General features: G+C 41.3%; 1 protein-coding gene across 10 annotated transcripts in view; it reads left to right on the top strand.

Moving 5' to 3' along the window:
- Window positions 1-17,931, top strand: part of OSBPL8 (oxysterol binding protein like 8) — a 287,476-nt gene that overhangs the window by 254,431 nt on the left and 15,114 nt on the right. For all 10 annotated transcript variants that reach the window (XM_073651822.1, XM_073651823.1, XM_073651820.1 and 7 more), the window contains 7 exons: window positions 5,212-5,396; window positions 8,048-8,129; window positions 11,932-12,030; window positions 12,597-12,693; window positions 12,944-13,042; window positions 13,119-13,216; window positions 16,449-16,538. In XM_073651822.1, coding sequence (XP_073507923.1) covers window positions 5,212-5,396; window positions 8,048-8,129; window positions 11,932-12,030; window positions 12,597-12,693; window positions 12,944-13,042; window positions 13,119-13,216; window positions 16,449-16,538 — 750 coding nt within the window. The remainder of the gene's footprint in view (window positions 1-5,211; window positions 5,397-8,047; window positions 8,130-11,931; window positions 12,031-12,596; window positions 12,694-12,943; window positions 13,043-13,118; window positions 13,217-16,448; window positions 16,539-17,931) is intronic.

The raw sequence follows: 17,931 nt of genomic DNA, 5'->3' as shown, positions 1-17,931 counted from the left end.
AAACACCAGCCGTCAGCCGCCCCAGAAATGGCACATCCATAGGATGCGCCAATTCTGGCACTTAGCCTCGCTCTTCCCACTGCCCTGTAGCGGTGGCAGTGGGGTAATAGGGCTGGGGTTGATGTCAGCTTATAATGCCAGCTGACATCAAGCCCAGGTTAGTAATGGAGAGGCGTCTATAAGACACCCCCATTACTAACCCCATAGTTAAAGTTAAAAAAAAACAAACACCCAGAATAAAGTCCTTTAATTGAAATAAAGACACAATTCTTTATTGTTCTAAATTAAACCATACTTACCGTCACGCCCAATCTAGCTGAAGCCAACGATCCCCTGCAATAAAAGAAAAATAATAAAGCAACATCATCCTTACCTTTCCATGGTTCCCACGACAGCTTCAGCTCTGCTACATCGAGATGACAGGCTGGACCGCAGCAGAACGCTGCCATCCAGCCTGTCATCCCGCGGACACTGAGAAGCGCAGGCATGCTTGCGCTCCTCAGCGTCTCTCTGTGACGGCATCCAGATGAGCCGAGGTCATGTCCAATGAACTCGGCTCACCTCATGCACGTCACTGACAGCGTGGGAAAATTCTCACGCTGAAGCGCTGAGTGCAGGAGAATTCTCCCACGCTGTCAGTGACGTGCATAAGGTGAGCTCATGTCCAATGAACTCAGCTCACCTCATGCACGTCACTGACAGCGTGGGAAAATTCTCCTGCACTCAGCGCTTCAGCGTGAGAATTCTCCCACGCTGAAGCGCTGAGTGCAGGAGAATTTTCCCACGCTGTCAGTGACGTGCATGAGGTGAGCCGAGTTCATTGGACATTAACTCGGCTCATCTGGATGCCCTCACAGAGAGACACTGTGGAGCGCAAGCATGCCTGCGCTTCTCAGTGTCTGCGGGATGACAGGCTGGATGGCAGCGTTCTGCAGGTCCAGCCTGTCATCTCGATGTAGCAGAGCTGGAGCCGTCCTGGGAACCATGGAAAGGTAAGGATGATGTTGCTTTATTATTTTTCTTTTATTTCAGGAGATCGTTGGCTTCAGCTGGAATGGGCGTGACGGTAAGTATGGTTTAATTTAGAACAATAAAGAATTGTGTGTTTATTTCAATTAAAGGACTTTTTTCTGGGTGTTGTGTTTTTTTTAAATACTTTACTAGAAATTCATGGTGGTCATGTCTAATATTGGCGTGACCCCATGAATTTCGGGCTTAGGGCCAGCTGATAATGCCAAGCTGGCCCTAACCCCTTTATTATCCAGTGAGCCAACGCATCAGGGCCCTGGATGAGTTGGGTACAGCGCCAGAAGATGGCGCTTCTATGAACGCGCCATTTTCCGGGGTGGCTGCAGACTGCAATTTGCAGCGGGGGTGGCCCAGAAAGCTTGGGCCTCCCTGCGCTGCGGATTCCAGCCCCCAGCTGCCTAGTTGTACCTGGCTGGACTCAAAAACAGGGCGAAGCCCCACGTCAATTTTCTTTAAATTATTTCATGAAATAATTAAGAAAAAAAGGGCTTCCCTATATTGTTGTGTCCGGCCAGGTACAAATAGGCAGCTGGTGGTTGGGGGCAGCCCGTTCCTGCCTGCTGCACCTGACTGGACACAAATATAGTGCGAAGCCCCACGTCAATTTTTTTAAAATTATTTCATGAATTTCATGAAATAATTAAAAAAAAAAATACGTGGGGCTTCGCCCTATTTTTGTGTCCAGCCAGGTACAACTAGGCAGCTGGGGGCTGGAATCTGCAGCGCAGGGAGGCCCAAGCTTTCTGCCCCCCCCCCCCCGCTGCAAATTGCAGTCCGCAGCCACCCCGGAAAATGGCGCGTTCATAGAAGCGCCATCTTCTGGCGCTGTACCCAACTCATCCAGGGCCCTGGTGCGGTGGCTCACTGGGTAATAAAGGGGTTAGGGACAGCTTGGTATTATCAGCTGGCCCTAAGCCCAAAATTCATGGGGTCACGCCAGTATTAGACATGACCGCCATGAATTTCTAGTAAAGTATTTAAAAAAAACACAAACACCCAGAAAAAAGTCCTTTAATTGAAATAAACACACAATTCTTTATTGTTCTAAATTAAACTATACTTACCATCACGCCCATTCCAGCTGAAGCCAACGATCTCCTGCAATAAAAGAAAAATAATAAACCAACATCATCCTTACCTTTCCATGGTTCCCAGGATGGCTCCAGCTCTGCTACATCGAGATGACAGGCTGGACCGCTGCAGAACGCTGCCATCCAGCCTGTCATCCCGCAGACACTGAGAAGCGCAGGCATGCTTGCGCTCCTCAGTGTCTCGCTGTGACGGCATAAAGATGAGCCGAGGTCATGTCCAATGAACTCAGCTCACCTCATGCACGTCACTGACAGCGTGGGAAAATTCTCACGCTGAAATGCTGAGTGCAGGAGAATTCTCCCACGCTGTAAGTGACGTGCATGAGGTGAGCAGAGATCATTGGACATGAACTCACCTCATGCACGTCACTGACAGCGCTTCAGCGTGAGAATTTTCCCACGCTGTCAGTGACGTGCATGAGGTGAGTTCATGTCCAATGATCTTTGCTCACCTCATGCACGTCACTGACAGCGTGGGAGAATTCTCCTGCACTCAGCGCTTCAGCGTGAGAATTCTCCCACGCTGAAGCGCTGAGTGCAGGAGAATTTTCCCACGCTGTCAGTGACGTGTATGAGGTGCGCCGAGTTCATTGGACATGACCTCGGCTCATCTGGATGCCGTCACAGCGAGACACTGAGGAGCGCAAGCATGCCTGCGCTTCTCAGTGTCCGCGGGATGACAGGCTGGATGGCAGCTTTCTCCTGCGGTCCAGCCTGTCATCTCGATGTAGCAGAGCTGAAGTTGTCCTGGGAACCATGGAAAGGTAAGGATGATGTTGGTTTATTATTTTATTTTTATTACAGGAGATCGTTGGCTTCAGCTGGAATGGGCGTGATGGTAAGTATGGTTTAATTTAGAACAATAAAGAATTGTGTGTTTATTTCAATTAAAGGACTTTATTCTGGGTGTTTGTGTTTTTTTTAACTTTTACTATGAGGTTAGTAATGGGGGTGTCTTATAGACGCCTCTCCATTACTAACCTGGGCTTGATGTCAGCAGGCGTTATAAGATGACATCAACCCCAGCCCTATTACCCCACTGCCACCGCTACAGGGCAGTGGGAAGAGCGAGGCTAAGTGCCAGAATTGGCGCATCCTATGGATGCGCCATTTCTGGGGCGGCTGACGGCTGGTGTTTCTAGCCTGGGAGGGGGCCAATATTCATGGCACCCTTCCTGAACTATTAATATCAGCCCCCAGCTGTCTGCCTAGCCTTTGCTAGCTATTAACATAGGGGGGACCCCACGTCATTTTTTTTGGGGGGGTCCCCCATTTTAATAGCTAGTAAAGGCTAGGTATTCCGCTGGGGGCTGATATTAGTAGCCTGGGAAGCTCCGTGGGTATTACCCCCTTCCCAGGCTTCAAACCTCTGCCCCAGCCGTCTGCTTAACCTCCGCTAGAGCCTAAAATTACGGGGAACCCCACGCCAATTTTAATAAATCCTTTATTTTAACACTAAATGACAAGTACAGTAACCAACACTGTCGCTGTACTTATTATAAATGTGACTGACATGTTTCTATCTATCTAATCTATGTGTGAAGCTCTATTCTTTCTGTTCTAAATTGTCGGGTACCGCTGCTGAATTGCCGGCCGGCTTTTTTAAAGAGACGGTGCATGAAAACACTAATATTTTTTTTACTAAATCCTTTACACTAAATGACAAGTGCAGTAAGCAACACTGTCACTGTACTTCTTATATATGTGACTGACATGTTTCTATCTATCTAATCTATGTGTGATGCTCTATTCCTTCTTGTCTAAATTGTCGGGTACCGGTGTATGCCGCTGCTGAATTTGCCGGCCGGCTTTTTTAAAGAGAGTGTCTTCTGAGCAGTTTGTCAGCTTTTGGACACCTTTGCAGGTGTTTTCTATGTGTTTCTATGTGTTTTTGTTTGCCTGCCATTGGTTTTAACGGTGTTCGACGGTGTTCTAAGGTGTTCGACGAACAGTTCCTCGAACATCCCGGTGTTCGACGAACCGAACCCGAACACTATGGGGGTGGCTCAACACTAATCACTAGGAACTGAATTCTAGGCCACCATTTCTTCCTACTCATTGAGGAGGAGTTAGAATGGAGCATGGGCCATTCCACTTCTTTCAATTTCCCTGTTAACCATGTAAATTTCTCTTCCTTTGTAGCCTTTCAGTGAGTAAAATCTGTACCTTGGGCCCTGCTCTGGTGATTGGTGGGCAGCAGAGTTCAGAAATGTATCACCATTGTGGGAAAACCCTTTTAAAGGGATTGTCCAGGATACAAAAAAAAATCTTAATGGCAAGAAATGTGAGAAGATAGCAAAATAAGCTATGCTCACCTATTAATGGTTCCATGTTACACTGGACAATTACCCCCACCTATTAATGATTATATATTCTAACCTAGAGATATACTTATAGTATGCCATTTCAAGCACATTTGTGCTTTAGGGTGTACCTGGCCTGAATACATCTATTGATTGTTATATGGATTATTACCATGTCTGAGATATTCCTACTCAAGGTTATTGGCTTGGTTGCAGCAATTTTAACTTGTATATATTTCAACACTGTCATTGTTATTTCATATACGGTATGTGTGTGTGCACTGTTTCTTTTACCACCATTTACCCATTTGTATTTACAATAAAAGTATTTTAATTCACATCATTGTCATATTTTAGGTTTTTTTCATTTGGTTGGGTTCTTCTCCAATTTGGTCTATCCAATTGATCCAGCAGACATACATTCTATATGGTCACACATCATTTATCACTATACGGATGATGTTTCCCAGAAACCACATATATATAAATATATGTATGTTATCTGCTCGTCCTCTACCTCATTAATTAGTATGGCAGTAGCATAGACTAATTTTGAGGATGCGGAGTACAATATGTACAGAGCAGGTTGTTTTTTGCACTTCTTCTTTTCCTCTTCTCACAATGCTATTCTATGTACAGATGATTTTTCTAAACTCTTGAGACTTAACCCCGTAAATCTAGTGTTTGTATTCATAACAGGCAGGGATGTTGTGAAATAAATAAAGCTGTACATCAGTGGCTTGACGGACATTACTGTTATATTATTTACACAATGTTTTATTTCCAAGGCCGGTGAAGCGTCCCAAACAGAAACTGTGTCAGAAGAGCACAAGAGCCTGATCTGGACATTACTGAAGCAGGTTCGGCCCGGAATGGACTTGTCCAAAGTGGTGCTGCCCACCTTCATACTGGAGCCCCGCTCGTTCCTGGACAAGCTGTCAGATTATTATTATCATGCTGACTTCCTATCTGAGTAAGTGGGAGCTCGCCAGACTCATGGAAATATCTCATGTGTGAACCTACCATTAAAGTCTAGAAAATAGGCTGCAGAGTATCCTGGACAGTAACATGGATTCAATCTTGAAATCAAAGGGTTCACTTTTTTTAAAAAAAATAATAGTCATATGTCAATTGCTAGAACAAGCCAAACAATTACATCTATATAAAGGCAGCAAGGAAAAGGGAGAGGGGTGGGCCTGGAGAAAGCAGGGCTGTGGAGTCGGTAAGCCAAACCTCCGACTCCTCTATTTCCATGACACCGACTCCGACTCCCTCATACATGGCTCATGTTTAAGTGATAAATTTACTGCAGCACAGATTCATCTCAGCTAAAAGTCTAGACCCTTAGATCAGGAATAGGACAGACATTTATAGGACATTTCATAACTTTCCCAAATTCTTATGAAAAAATATTCCCCACAAACTGCATTATATTATTATATATTTTAGGAGACGGGGTCGGTCCATTTTATATCGACTCCGACTACACCAAATTGGGCTCCGACTACACAGCCCTGGGAGAAGCATCAATGGAATCACTAAATACATGTTTATGATCCATATTGCTCACACGAGTACACCAGCAGTGGAAGCTTTTACAACTTTTGAATCATAATATTAAATTGTAACCCTCACCCCTTAATTGTTTAACGTTTCAGGTGTTCTACAATCATCATATGACACCTGGTCGCCAATTATAGCTCTCCTACTTGTCTCTCCGTGAATATTCCCTCGTGCAAGCTGACGTGCAGGCAAATATGAACACATTAACTGCTGCAACCGACAAACAATTTTAGGTTTCTAAATTCCAGAAAGGATAGATAAAGACTAAAATGAGATTGCTTAGTTTTCAACATTCTGCATTTTGCCTGGGCCCCTTGTATTTTGAACGTACTGATATAGTTAGTCGTAATATCCCACCGCCATGGTATGTGACAGCCATCACCTGGAGTAATGTGTTCCAGAATGGCTAAAATAAGAAAGATTTATTGTACATCTTACTAAACTCCCATGTGGCCCATTAATAGGTGATGAATACGTATATATTAAAACAAATGCAATCAGAACAAACGCTGACCATGTTATCTGTAGCAACTAACTAAAACTTTTATTCCAATCACCTGAGTATATTAACATCATGCATAAGTACCAAAAATATGGAACCTACTTTAATTGTAATTTATGGAAATGCTAAAAAAATAAGTTATAGATATTTGAATGTTATTTTTTACTTTTTGCACAGTGCAATTCTAATAAAACATATATATTACACCTTGATTAAACAAATAGTTGCCCAAAATGTCACATAAAAAAGCAAGAAGTAGTATCTCCATAGCGTATCAAATAGCAAAGTCGGGATTGTGAACACACCTCATGTTTAAAGAATGTATGAGTTGGTGTGTGTGATCAATAAAAGGGGCTGTCCAACATATAAAAGAAAGGTGGTCTTTTTCCCAGAGTGCCACATCTGCTGTGGACTTTCTGATATTGTAATTCAGCCTGACCCTAGTGAGCTCAGCCTCAAGATCAAACACCGTCCATCGACCAGTATGGCATCATTTGCAGAAAAAGACAATTTCTTTTTTTTCCTCTAATCCTTAAAGGGGTTTTCCCACAAACAAAGTTCATTTTAATGAACATTTTAATCAATAGATCTTTGAATAATAAGAAGTTCCACAATTGGATGTAGTTAAATAAAATGTTCCTGCGCTGAGATAATCTTATAAATGTGCCCCTGCTGTGTACTGTGTAATGGCTGTGTCTGACCGTACAGGAACATGGTCTGATCATACCACAGCTTCTGGGAGGAAGCAAAAAAGCAAAAGACTATACAGACAGGACAGCATGGGATCACAAATTATTCTTTTTGTGAGGCAAAATATTTCACTGCCTGTTTTTAAGCAATGTTTTACCTTACAGAAAGAATCATATGTGATCCCGTGCTGTCCTGCCTGTATAGTCTTTTGCTTTCCTCCCTGCCCAGGAGCTGTGGTATGATCAGTTCTTGCACAGCCAGACACAGCAGGGAGGGAAGCAAAAGAGTATAAGGGAAGGACAGCACAGGATCACAGCTGATTCTTTCTGTAAGGTAAAACATTGCTTAACAACAGGCAGTGAAATGTTTTGCTTAACAAAAAGAATAATTTGCGATCCTTGCTGTCCTGTCTGTATACTCTTTTGCTTCCTCCCAGAAGATATGGTATGATCAGACCATGTTCCTGCATGGTGAGAGACAACCAGTACACAGCAGGGGCACATTTATAAGATTATCTCCACCTAGGAACTTTTTTTGTTAACGCATAATAATGGAAATTATTATTATTCCAAGATCTATTAATTCAAATGTACTTTGTTCGTGGGAAAACCCATTTAAATGTTTGTCCAGGACTAATATACTGATGATCAGTCCATAGGACATGTCATCAATATCAGATTGGTGCGAGTACAAGAGCCGTCACCCTCTTCAATCAGCTATTACCTTCTTCGTTGACAACCAGATGTAAACGATTTATAGAGCTTTTCTACAAGTCATCTATATGATAGACCTGGACAACCCCTTTTAATAAATTCTTTCATGACCAAATCACAGAATTAACTGTAGTGTAATAAATTTGTCTTTTGCAGGGCGGCTTTAGAAGAGAATGCATATAGTCGAATGAAGAAGGTTGTGAAGTGGTATCTTTCAGGATTCTACAAAAAACCAAAGGTTGGATCTTTTGTTTAGACTTCTATTTTACACGTTCATTATATAAATGACCTCAATTTGGACTATTGTTTTGTATAGGCCATTTCTGTATAAATAAGCCCCCCCCTTACCTTCCTAAAGTAATGCTGAAGAAGGAACCAATATTGATACTTCTTAATAAATGAGGTTATTCGCCCCCCTATGAATTTATTTGCCTTTTGTTGCACGCTTGCTCAAATGTTCGAGCATTCTTTCAATGAACATGAAAACCAAATACACTAGATGCTGCTATGCTGATGCTTTGTAAAGCAGAAAACGTATGTCTCCCTTATTAGAGACCTTCCTGTTTGTTTTAGAAGTACAAGACAGACATTTCCTTCTTTGATTAAACAGAAAACCTTATTTTTAGTTTAGGGGCGTCCATTCAATGTTGGTGTCAGTGAGAGGCCAGCCAGTATATGTCTCCCTGTAAGCGCAAAAGCTTTGTAGGCGATATAGTCCCTTTAAAAATCGCATCTTTTGGCTGTGCTCCTTGTCACTTAACCCCTTCACGACGGGGACAATTTCTGTTTGTTCCTCCCCTTCGTCCTTGTATTTTTCTGTCCACATAGACATATGAAGGCTTGATTTTTGTATGAACGAGTTGTACTTTTGAATGACACTGATCATTTTACCACATAGTGTACTGGGAACCGGGGAAGAAATTCCAAGTGAGGAGAAATTGTGAAAGAAATGCAATTCTGACATTGTTTTTTGGGAATTGTTTTTACGGTGTACATTTTGTGGTAAAAATTGCTTTGCGATATGATTCTGCTCATCAGTAGGATTATGGCATTACCAAACCTCCTGTTGTTTTATTATTGTAGTAATGAAAAAAAAATCTGAAGATTACAAAAAAAAATTTTCTAGGTTCCAGAACTCGGAACATTTTCATTTTTCGGTCCAAGGAGCTGTGTGACTGCTTTATGCTTGCGGGGCGAGACAACGTTTTTATGGATACCATTTTGGGATAGATGTGACTTTTTGATCGCTTATTACAGCATTTTTTGTGGAATTGCGGCGCCCAAAAAAATATATTTTGGTGTTCTAATTTTTTTTGTTTACGGTCTTTACCGATTGGGTTAATAATTTATACATTTTGATCGGACTTTTCTGAATGCGGTGATACCACGTGTATTATTTTTTTATTTTTAATGGGGGAAAAGGGAGGCGATTTGAACTTTCATATTTCTTAAAATACATCTTTTTTTTTTTTTACTTTTCACTGTTTTTAATAGTCCCTTTAGGGGACTTGAAGCTGTGATCATCTGATACATCACTGTACAATACATAGCAGAAATCACGGTCTCCTTTGAAGCCCGTCCACAGGCAGCGTTTCAAAGGATCTCTGCAATGACAAGCACAGACCCCCCGATGTCATAGTGACCCATGATGGGCATATGGAATGACGCGCACCCATGCTGGCGCATGTTAAATTCCGCTGTCAGAGACTTACAGCGGCATTTAACAGGTTAACAATCATGAGTGAAGTGGATTAGAGACAGATCCTGACTGTAACACGCAGCCATGACCTGCTGGGTATGGGACAGGCTCACCCTGTGAGCCCACTCCATACACGTGCCTCCGCCTTGCACCGTACATGTACAGCACATGTTGTGAAGGGGTTAAAGGGAATCTGTCAGTAGGATCCATTCTCCTAAGATGACTATATGAGCATGCAGGTCATAGGAAGCTGACCAACAGTGTTTCAAAGCACAGTGGGCATGAGTTTCCATGAAATGACATCCACTTTGCTTAAACTATTAAACGCAGTGTATTCTCTGCATAAAATAATGCTGCGTAAAAAAACGTAATCTTTAAGAGGAATCTGTCAGTAGGTTCAACCTATCTAAGCTGTCTATATGGGCATGTAGGCCATAGGAAGCTGAAAAAAATGATACCTTGTTATCTGCAATCTATTATATTATTCGAGATATAGCCATGCTTTACTTATAAGTAAATGAGCTGTTCAGGGCTATGGGTCGGACTCTCATCTGCTTGAGAATTCGCCTCCAGAGCTAATTTTTAATAAAAAGAGTTACCACCAGTGTGAGACATGAAACCGACAGGGGACAGAGGAACTGAACTTGTTACAAAAACATTTTTTGCAGCTCTTTGAGCTCTGCTGTGTTACAACAATATTACAGCCCTGTCTGCCTGTGAGATGGAAGCTGAGAGGACCCTGCAGATGTGTCAGGTATAATCACACACAGCTCTGCAGTGAGATCAGGAGAGCGGCCATCACATATCACACTGGTATCTCCCCCTTCATGTAAAATAAGCTGTGGGGGCAGATTCCCATGCAGATCAGTGTCCGGCCCATAGTCCTGTACCGCTCATTTACATATAAGAAAAATGTGGAATTCTCTGGAATAAGACATCCGATCGCAGATATCAAGGTATCATTTTATTCAGCTTCCTATGGCCTACATGCCCATATAGACGGCTTAGGAGGGTTGAACCTACTGACAGATTCCCCTTAAAGATTAAGTTTTTTTACTCTGCATTATTTTGTGTAGATAATACACTGCGTTTAATAGTTTAAGCAAAGTGGATGTCATTTCATGGAAACTCATATCCACTGCGCTTTGAAACACTATTGATTTGTGTTGTTTTTTTAACTATTTTTTCACTAAAGACTTTTATAGAGACTGAAAAATAGTCGTGTAGGAAACGCAGTTGCATTAAAGAAAAAAATCTTCAAATTTGCATTAAAAAAGTATAAGAAAACATAGGAAAGTGCATAGTAAACACAGCAAGAATTCAATAATCAGAGCAGATTTCTATTCCAGATTTTGGTGCTGACACCGGTAGGAAAAAAGTCTTTTTGTTCTAATCCTGATCTCTATGCTGCAGAAATTGTAGTTTAATTAAATATGCCAATTAGGGTGCGTGGTGCACGATTGTGAGGCCGAGAGGTTTAGTGCCCTGTTTCGCCCTCTGGTTTGGCATGTCCCCACCTTCCTCACTGGTGATTGACAGCACTGACTTACATGCAGCAAATACCATCTGTAGAGAAAGCTGTGGCAATCCAGCGCTGTCAATCACCTTTGATGGATGCAGGACAAAGCATATTTTCTTAACCTTATGTTTCTGCTGAACAGAGGCAACGACTAGGACACTAAAGGTTTGATTTTTATAGGTGCTATATCGCCTACAAGGCTGTGTGCTTAGTTGATACTGTCATTATGGGCTGACAGACCTCCCTTTGAATGGATTTTCTGGGCCAAACCTAAATTTCTTACGTGCCTCTGTCGCACTGCAGATATCCGAATCCTAACAGTGCTATGTGCTAACTGGTCAAGAGGCTGTCACATGCCTGCAAATACACGATTTGCATACTTGCGGGCACGTGCCAGCTAGCTTCTCATATGCTTTGTTTCAATAGAACATTGAGAGAAGCAGGAAAAGTTGCTAGTTGGCACATAAGTGTCCGCATGTGAGTCATATACTTGTAGTCAGGTGTTGACCACCCAAAAAGGCATCAGAACGGAATCCTGGCATTGTGCAGATTGCCCATTATCAGGATTCATCTATGTGCAGTGTGATAGAGCCACAGCTGAAATTTAGGTCAGTGGGGATAACCCTTTTGAGAGACATTATTTTTTAAATGAATTTTGGCTGAGCACATCCAAGGCAAGAGGCATCAGGCCTGTTGGATTTGCATCGGCAATGAGGTCAAGAGGAATAACTATATGAGGTGTATGGCCACCTCCAGACATGTAATGAACCACTATCTAATAGGAACAGGGACTCATTTCATACCAGTCAACTTCTTGTGTAGGGCCTGAAGAAACCATACAACCCTATACTTGGAGAAACCTTTCGCTGCTTGTGGATACATCCGAAAACCAGTAGCAAGACGTTTTACATTGCTGAGCAGGTATGTGTATAGCTAGTTTGATCAGAAGCATATTGTAGGTAATATATATGGTATATTTAAACCAGAGTTTCATACATTTATTGCACATCCACTGGATATGCCATAAAGGTATAGAAAATGTGGTCCCATTGATGGGACTCACATTTTTCTTGAACAGGGCAGACATGGGCTCCTGTCAGTGGAGCGGTGGTTGGATTCCATTACTAATAAATGAGAATTCCGACCACCTCTCCACCGCACACTGCGGTGCCCAATAGGGCCCCATTCTTGGGATAGGTGAAGGTCTCAGTGGGCATAAGAGCCACCATACGTTTTATTGCATATCCTGTAATATGCCTTTAATGTACAAAAGGAAATGCACGTTTATTATCTTTCATCTGCAAATTATTACCATGGAGTTCACAAGGACGAGATGGGCAAGATGATTGCCCAAGATATACAACAATGCTGCATAGAGACTAGATTTATTATAATGGGAGTTTTCCTGACATTACATTGTATAAAACTCTGCATGGTTGACTAAACGGTGTAATGGGTGTAATGCTGTTTGTTTCCTAATTTGACAGGTTTCCCATCATCCACCTGTGTCTGCCTTTTATGTCAGTAATCGAAAAGATGGATTTTGTCTTAGTGGGAGTATTTTGGCCAAATCCAAATTTTATGGTACGTTGGAGTATTTCTAACTATGTGTAACATTAAGTTATAATTACAGGGTATTGTTATTTATTCTCCTTGGAATTTGAACACCATTTCAGAGATTGGGCCTTGCAGATACTGTAGATAGGCGGTTTCCTGTATGACAGTGATAAGATGTGTGCACGGAATATATAAAACTGATCTGGCACTTATTTATCAGAAGCTGGATTTTCTGGAGCAGTGTAAGCATAAGTTAAATGGGCTTTTTTTCTTGAAGGTAATTCATTATCTGCTCTCCTGGAAGGCGAAGGAAGACTGACCTTCCTTAACAGAGGAGAAGACTATACCATGACCATGCCATATGCCCATTGTAAAGGTACGACTGTCACAAGTCAACAATATAATTGTTTTGAGTGGTACATATCCAACTTCTTTTTCTTGTATCTACATAGGCATCCTTTATGGCACAATGACGCTTGAGCTTGGAGGAAATGTCACCATCACATGTGAGAAAACTGGTTACAGTGCCATTCTAGAGTTTAAACTTAAGGTATGTATGCTCTTTATCAAATACAGTGAGCGGCCACTTTATTGGGTATACTTACCTTTCAGACTATAGCCACAATGTATGCTGAAGCACAGATAATACAGGTAGGTAGGAATCTACTGATCCCCAGGAGAACACAATATTACTGTCTGATCACTATTATTATGACATGAAGAGGAGCAAAATCTCTAATCACTGGTGAATCAAACGACACCAGCATATGTCCATCCTCTGTTCAGATCCATAGATGGAAAGAATCTGGATCAGTCTTGCAAAGCACATCTTTCAATTTGCTGTGGCTTCTAAAAGTAAAGTGAAACAGATGTTAGGAACTAAAGAACACAAGGGCCAACTATATTGTGAAATTACCTCTGTCTGCTGCATGCTTATTCCTGCTGTTTTATGCTGAACTAGGATTGGACCACATTATATATAAAGTACCCTGAAGGCCTGGACCAGTATGCACCTTTCAATGTCTCTCGATTATGGGGTCTTGTAAAATATGATCCCTAATGTAAAGGATTAAAACTATACTCTTCCACTGAAGGAAAGGATAAATTAGCGAGAACGCAAGACATGAGCACTAAGTGTGCAAACTTCCCTATGTGATCGACATTAAAGAGAACCTGACAGCTGATACGGGCTTCCCAATCCATGGGCAGCATGTATCAGACACTGACTGTATAAACTCAGCCAGGTGTAAGCCGCTGTAGCCTAGCCGTGCTATTGACCAGTCAGACACGAGGGTCCCTGGCGGCTTCTCTGCCCACCTTCCTAGATTGACGGGTCTCAGCCTATATGCACATATAAGGAGTGATCCCACTCCAGGGCAGCGGAGAAGCCACGGGGACTTGCGTGTCCGACTAGTCTACAGCGCAACTCTTTTACAGCCGCCTTTAAAGTATGCTTTTCTCTGAAACTCCCCAGCCTTTCAGAGTCAGACATACTTGGCTGAGATCGTACAACCAGTGCCTGATAGATGCTACCCATGGATGGAGCAGCATGTATCAGGTGTCAGATTCGCTTTAATGACCTGTTCATTCTCAAGAATAGTGAGACTTGCGCAATGGCCAAAGGAGCTGCATACTGTATCTAACATATACCCAATAAATTGGCCACTGGGTGTACATTTGCTGTGGAAATCTCACTGCTCTGTCAATTTAAATTTTTGAATTTATGTTAAGTCCATCTGCTTTATTCCTGCGGCCCATAAATAACAATAAAACCATTAAGGACTACAAGGTACGTCTCCGTTTGTTGACCTGGCAGATTTTTCAAGGAAACCTGCAGAGCTTATAAAGAATTCAGCTGGTTACACGTGGCAGTAATGCTTAGATTATCTGCTCTCTCGGCACACGTCATATTATTGCTCATTTGGCATTGAATTGAAAACTCGAATTGATGGGGGCCACCATCAATTATTATTTGCTCTTTTATGATATTCATGCATGCTATATATTTGCTTGTTGCCGTTTTTACTATATTTTCTATACTCCAGACCCGTGTGATATACTGTACATTTTGTACCTGGACATAGAGATCTCTTTTAACTACTCTTGTCAACTGTGTTATTAACCATATTGTTTTCTAATGTACATGGGTTTAAAATACAGCTGCTACACGTTTCTTTTTCCACGTAAGTAAACCCCATGTCGCTGCATAGTAAAGTGGTTGTTACCCAGTGTTTGCTATGTAGCTCTTTCATGAGCCAACTGGGTAATACTAAACATGGAGTCGGTCATGCAACCCCTAGCAAGGTTATATAGGATGTGTGCCAGGCCACATGACACCTGCAAAACAAATAGCCAAAACTCTAAATTCTATGCCTCATTACCTTCTTGCTCATGAATATGAGCATTCATATGACTAAAGTCAAATTAAGTCCTATTCAGTTAGCTGTGGGTGCATTCTACAGGACTGATTCCAGGTCTAATCTCACATGTTTAACAATTATTGGATTCACAGAAAACCACATGTTTGGTGAGGGTTCAACAATTATTCATAATTATCTCCCACCTATTATCCCTATCGGGACATGATATTTTATGGAAAGCACACTCCATAATAAACATACAACCTACAAGCACCAATCGGAGTCATATGCTTAAGTAAAATCACAATAACTTTATTAGATATACAAAGATACAAAAAATGTTTAAAAATAGAGGTGTAATTGAAGAGACTCAATATATAGTCTCTGCAAGGTGGGAGATACCACATACAATGTAGTGAGTCAGTAAATCATACTCATCATATTATATATGTATGTAAATTATTAATATAACCCTATAGGCAAATATTAGCCCCTGCCATCAGCATAGGAAATAGAGAGAGGGCCATATAACTAAACAAATTCGTGCTTATTTATAATACAGGTTACATTATAACGACTCACCCATTCTGTTCTGTGGAACTCCCACCTAGGAGACACCCTTGGACGCGCGTTTCGCGTTTAGCTTTTTCCTTCATGGGTCACTGGAGTGGCAATCTTTTCTGTAGGCCTCTGTCTCTTTGGTGGAATTATGCAATATGTTTCCTTTGGCTAACTGGCACCAATCACATGACTTGAGTTCCTGGAAAAGAACTCTAAAGATTAAAGAGATGTCCTTTTCACTGGAATTGTGGACAAGTCTCTACAATCAGTAGGTCTGCAGCCATCGTCTTATCGGTTCATTGGCATCTAATACATACTGTCACTGTCTTATAAGGATGACACTTTATTCTCATGTATATTGGAAAACTGCAAGGTTCCCTATTTTAGCACTAGATTAATTAAAAAAAAAAAAATACCGGTACTCTAATTGCCGCATGCAAAACCATAGTAGTAGATCCATACTGCAGAGAGAGGAGGAGCGTGTCATATATTTCTACTGAAGAAATATGGACCATTAACAGATGAACATCAGATGTGGGAACTTGGAGGATTGCTCATGTATAGAAGCCACAACATCATCACTGATTCTCATATGACCTTTGCTTAAAGACATCCTCAGCAATTGTCAGGATGGATATGATGCAGCTTTTAGCATCATATACAAATTACCTGTGTGTGACGAGTGCTAGAAAATGGGTAGGCTTGTCAATCCATGGCACAATGGACTGAGAATGGACTCACAAGCTATGAGTAAGCGGGCATCAGATAGAGTGTAGATGGTTCTTGATGACATTAACTAGTGCTTGTACTTGTTCAGCATGTAATTACCATGGAGTTGACCGGTATTACTTTACTTTGCAGCCATTTCTTGGAAATGATGATAGTGTTAATCAAATATCAGGGAAAATTAAACTGGGAAAGGAAGTCTTGGCCACTCTGGAAGGTCATTGGGTAAGTTGGCTGAATAAGTAATGGTCAAAATCTGTATTGTTATGACATATTACATCAATACTATTTTTCATTCATTTTTGTGAATATATGAATATTCACATACAATTGCTTTGGATTTGCACTTAAAGGAGTTTTCTTAAAGCACACAATGGTTTGGATGTGAGAACCACAGTAGGTTCAGCAACTAGAACCCCCTCAGCAAGCAGTTGATTTTATCAGGGAAATATGCCTCATGTACATATCTCCTGATGAAACATGGGCCGAATCTGCAAGTGCTATTGTTTTTTTAGCATTTCTTTATTCTGGCGCATAGAAGAGAGGTTGAAACAAGGGACCCCTGCCATCATCAATATGCCGTAGGAGGGAATATGGGCAGAGGTTCTTTTAAGAGTTCAGAATTAGTGTTCCTAGCTATTGTCAAGTGGTTAAGAGCTCCTATTCTATTAATGCACTCTTAGGTTTTTTTTTCCCCATCATTCTTCAGGATATGTCTTCACCTTTGACCTGTAGAGGTCTAAACTTTGGGACCCCATTTCTTTCTGAGAATGAAATAAGAAAAATTCAGCTGTCTAAATATATGCCGAAAAGTGATTACATTTATTCAAACAGATGCCCCTGTGTGTATATAGAGTGTGTATATAGATAAACGTTTCGACCTGTAATAGGCCTTCTTCAGTAATAATAATAATCTTTATCTATATAGCGCCAACATATTCTGCAGCGCTTTACAATTCAGAGGTTCATATACAATAGTCCTAAGTAACATGGCTTAAGATAATACAATAATTAAAGCAAAAATAATGACGACCCTGCTCGTAAGGGCTTACAATCTACAATGAGGTGGGGGTGACACAAAGTGCAGGGGCTTATTTACAATGAAGGTCCAGCCATCTTGAGGGGATGAGGGATAGATAAAGGCTGCATTAGATCGTCACCAGCCAGTATCTGTAGTGCTTTTGGGTTTGGTGGAGACTTATGTTTGGAGAAATAAGGAATGGACTATAAGAATATTAAAGGACTTCAATTAGGGAGTTGAAAGACCACTCTAAACAGGGTACTACAAACATAATGAAAAGATAGGATCAATATTTTATCCTTCTTAGCAATAATAAAGGTAACGTAGCAATTCATTACACATAAACTATAGTGCTATACAAACAATTACATGCAATTAATTACATAATAACAATGGACACAAAATAGTAAGATATATCACAAATTTCATCTTGAATTCATCACAAGAGCAGCCTGTCATCAGGGCTAAGAAGGTGACTTAAAGATCATTATGTAGTCCGTGTAACCTCACCCAATGGATAACACAATTATTATAACCCCAGAAAATTAAACAATATCAGTAGAAAAGATGTAGAAAGGCAGTTATTACCAGTCTGGA

This window comes from Phyllobates terribilis, unplaced genomic scaffold, assembly GCF_046119375.1.
Source record: "Phyllobates terribilis strain yellow unplaced genomic scaffold, ASM4611937v1 Scaffold_11__3_contigs__length_659146591, whole genome shotgun sequence".
In the NCBI taxonomy this organism is placed as follows: domain Eukaryota; kingdom Metazoa; phylum Chordata; class Amphibia; order Anura; family Dendrobatidae; genus Phyllobates; species Phyllobates terribilis.
This window is presented reverse-complemented; position numbering and strand designations above follow the sequence as displayed.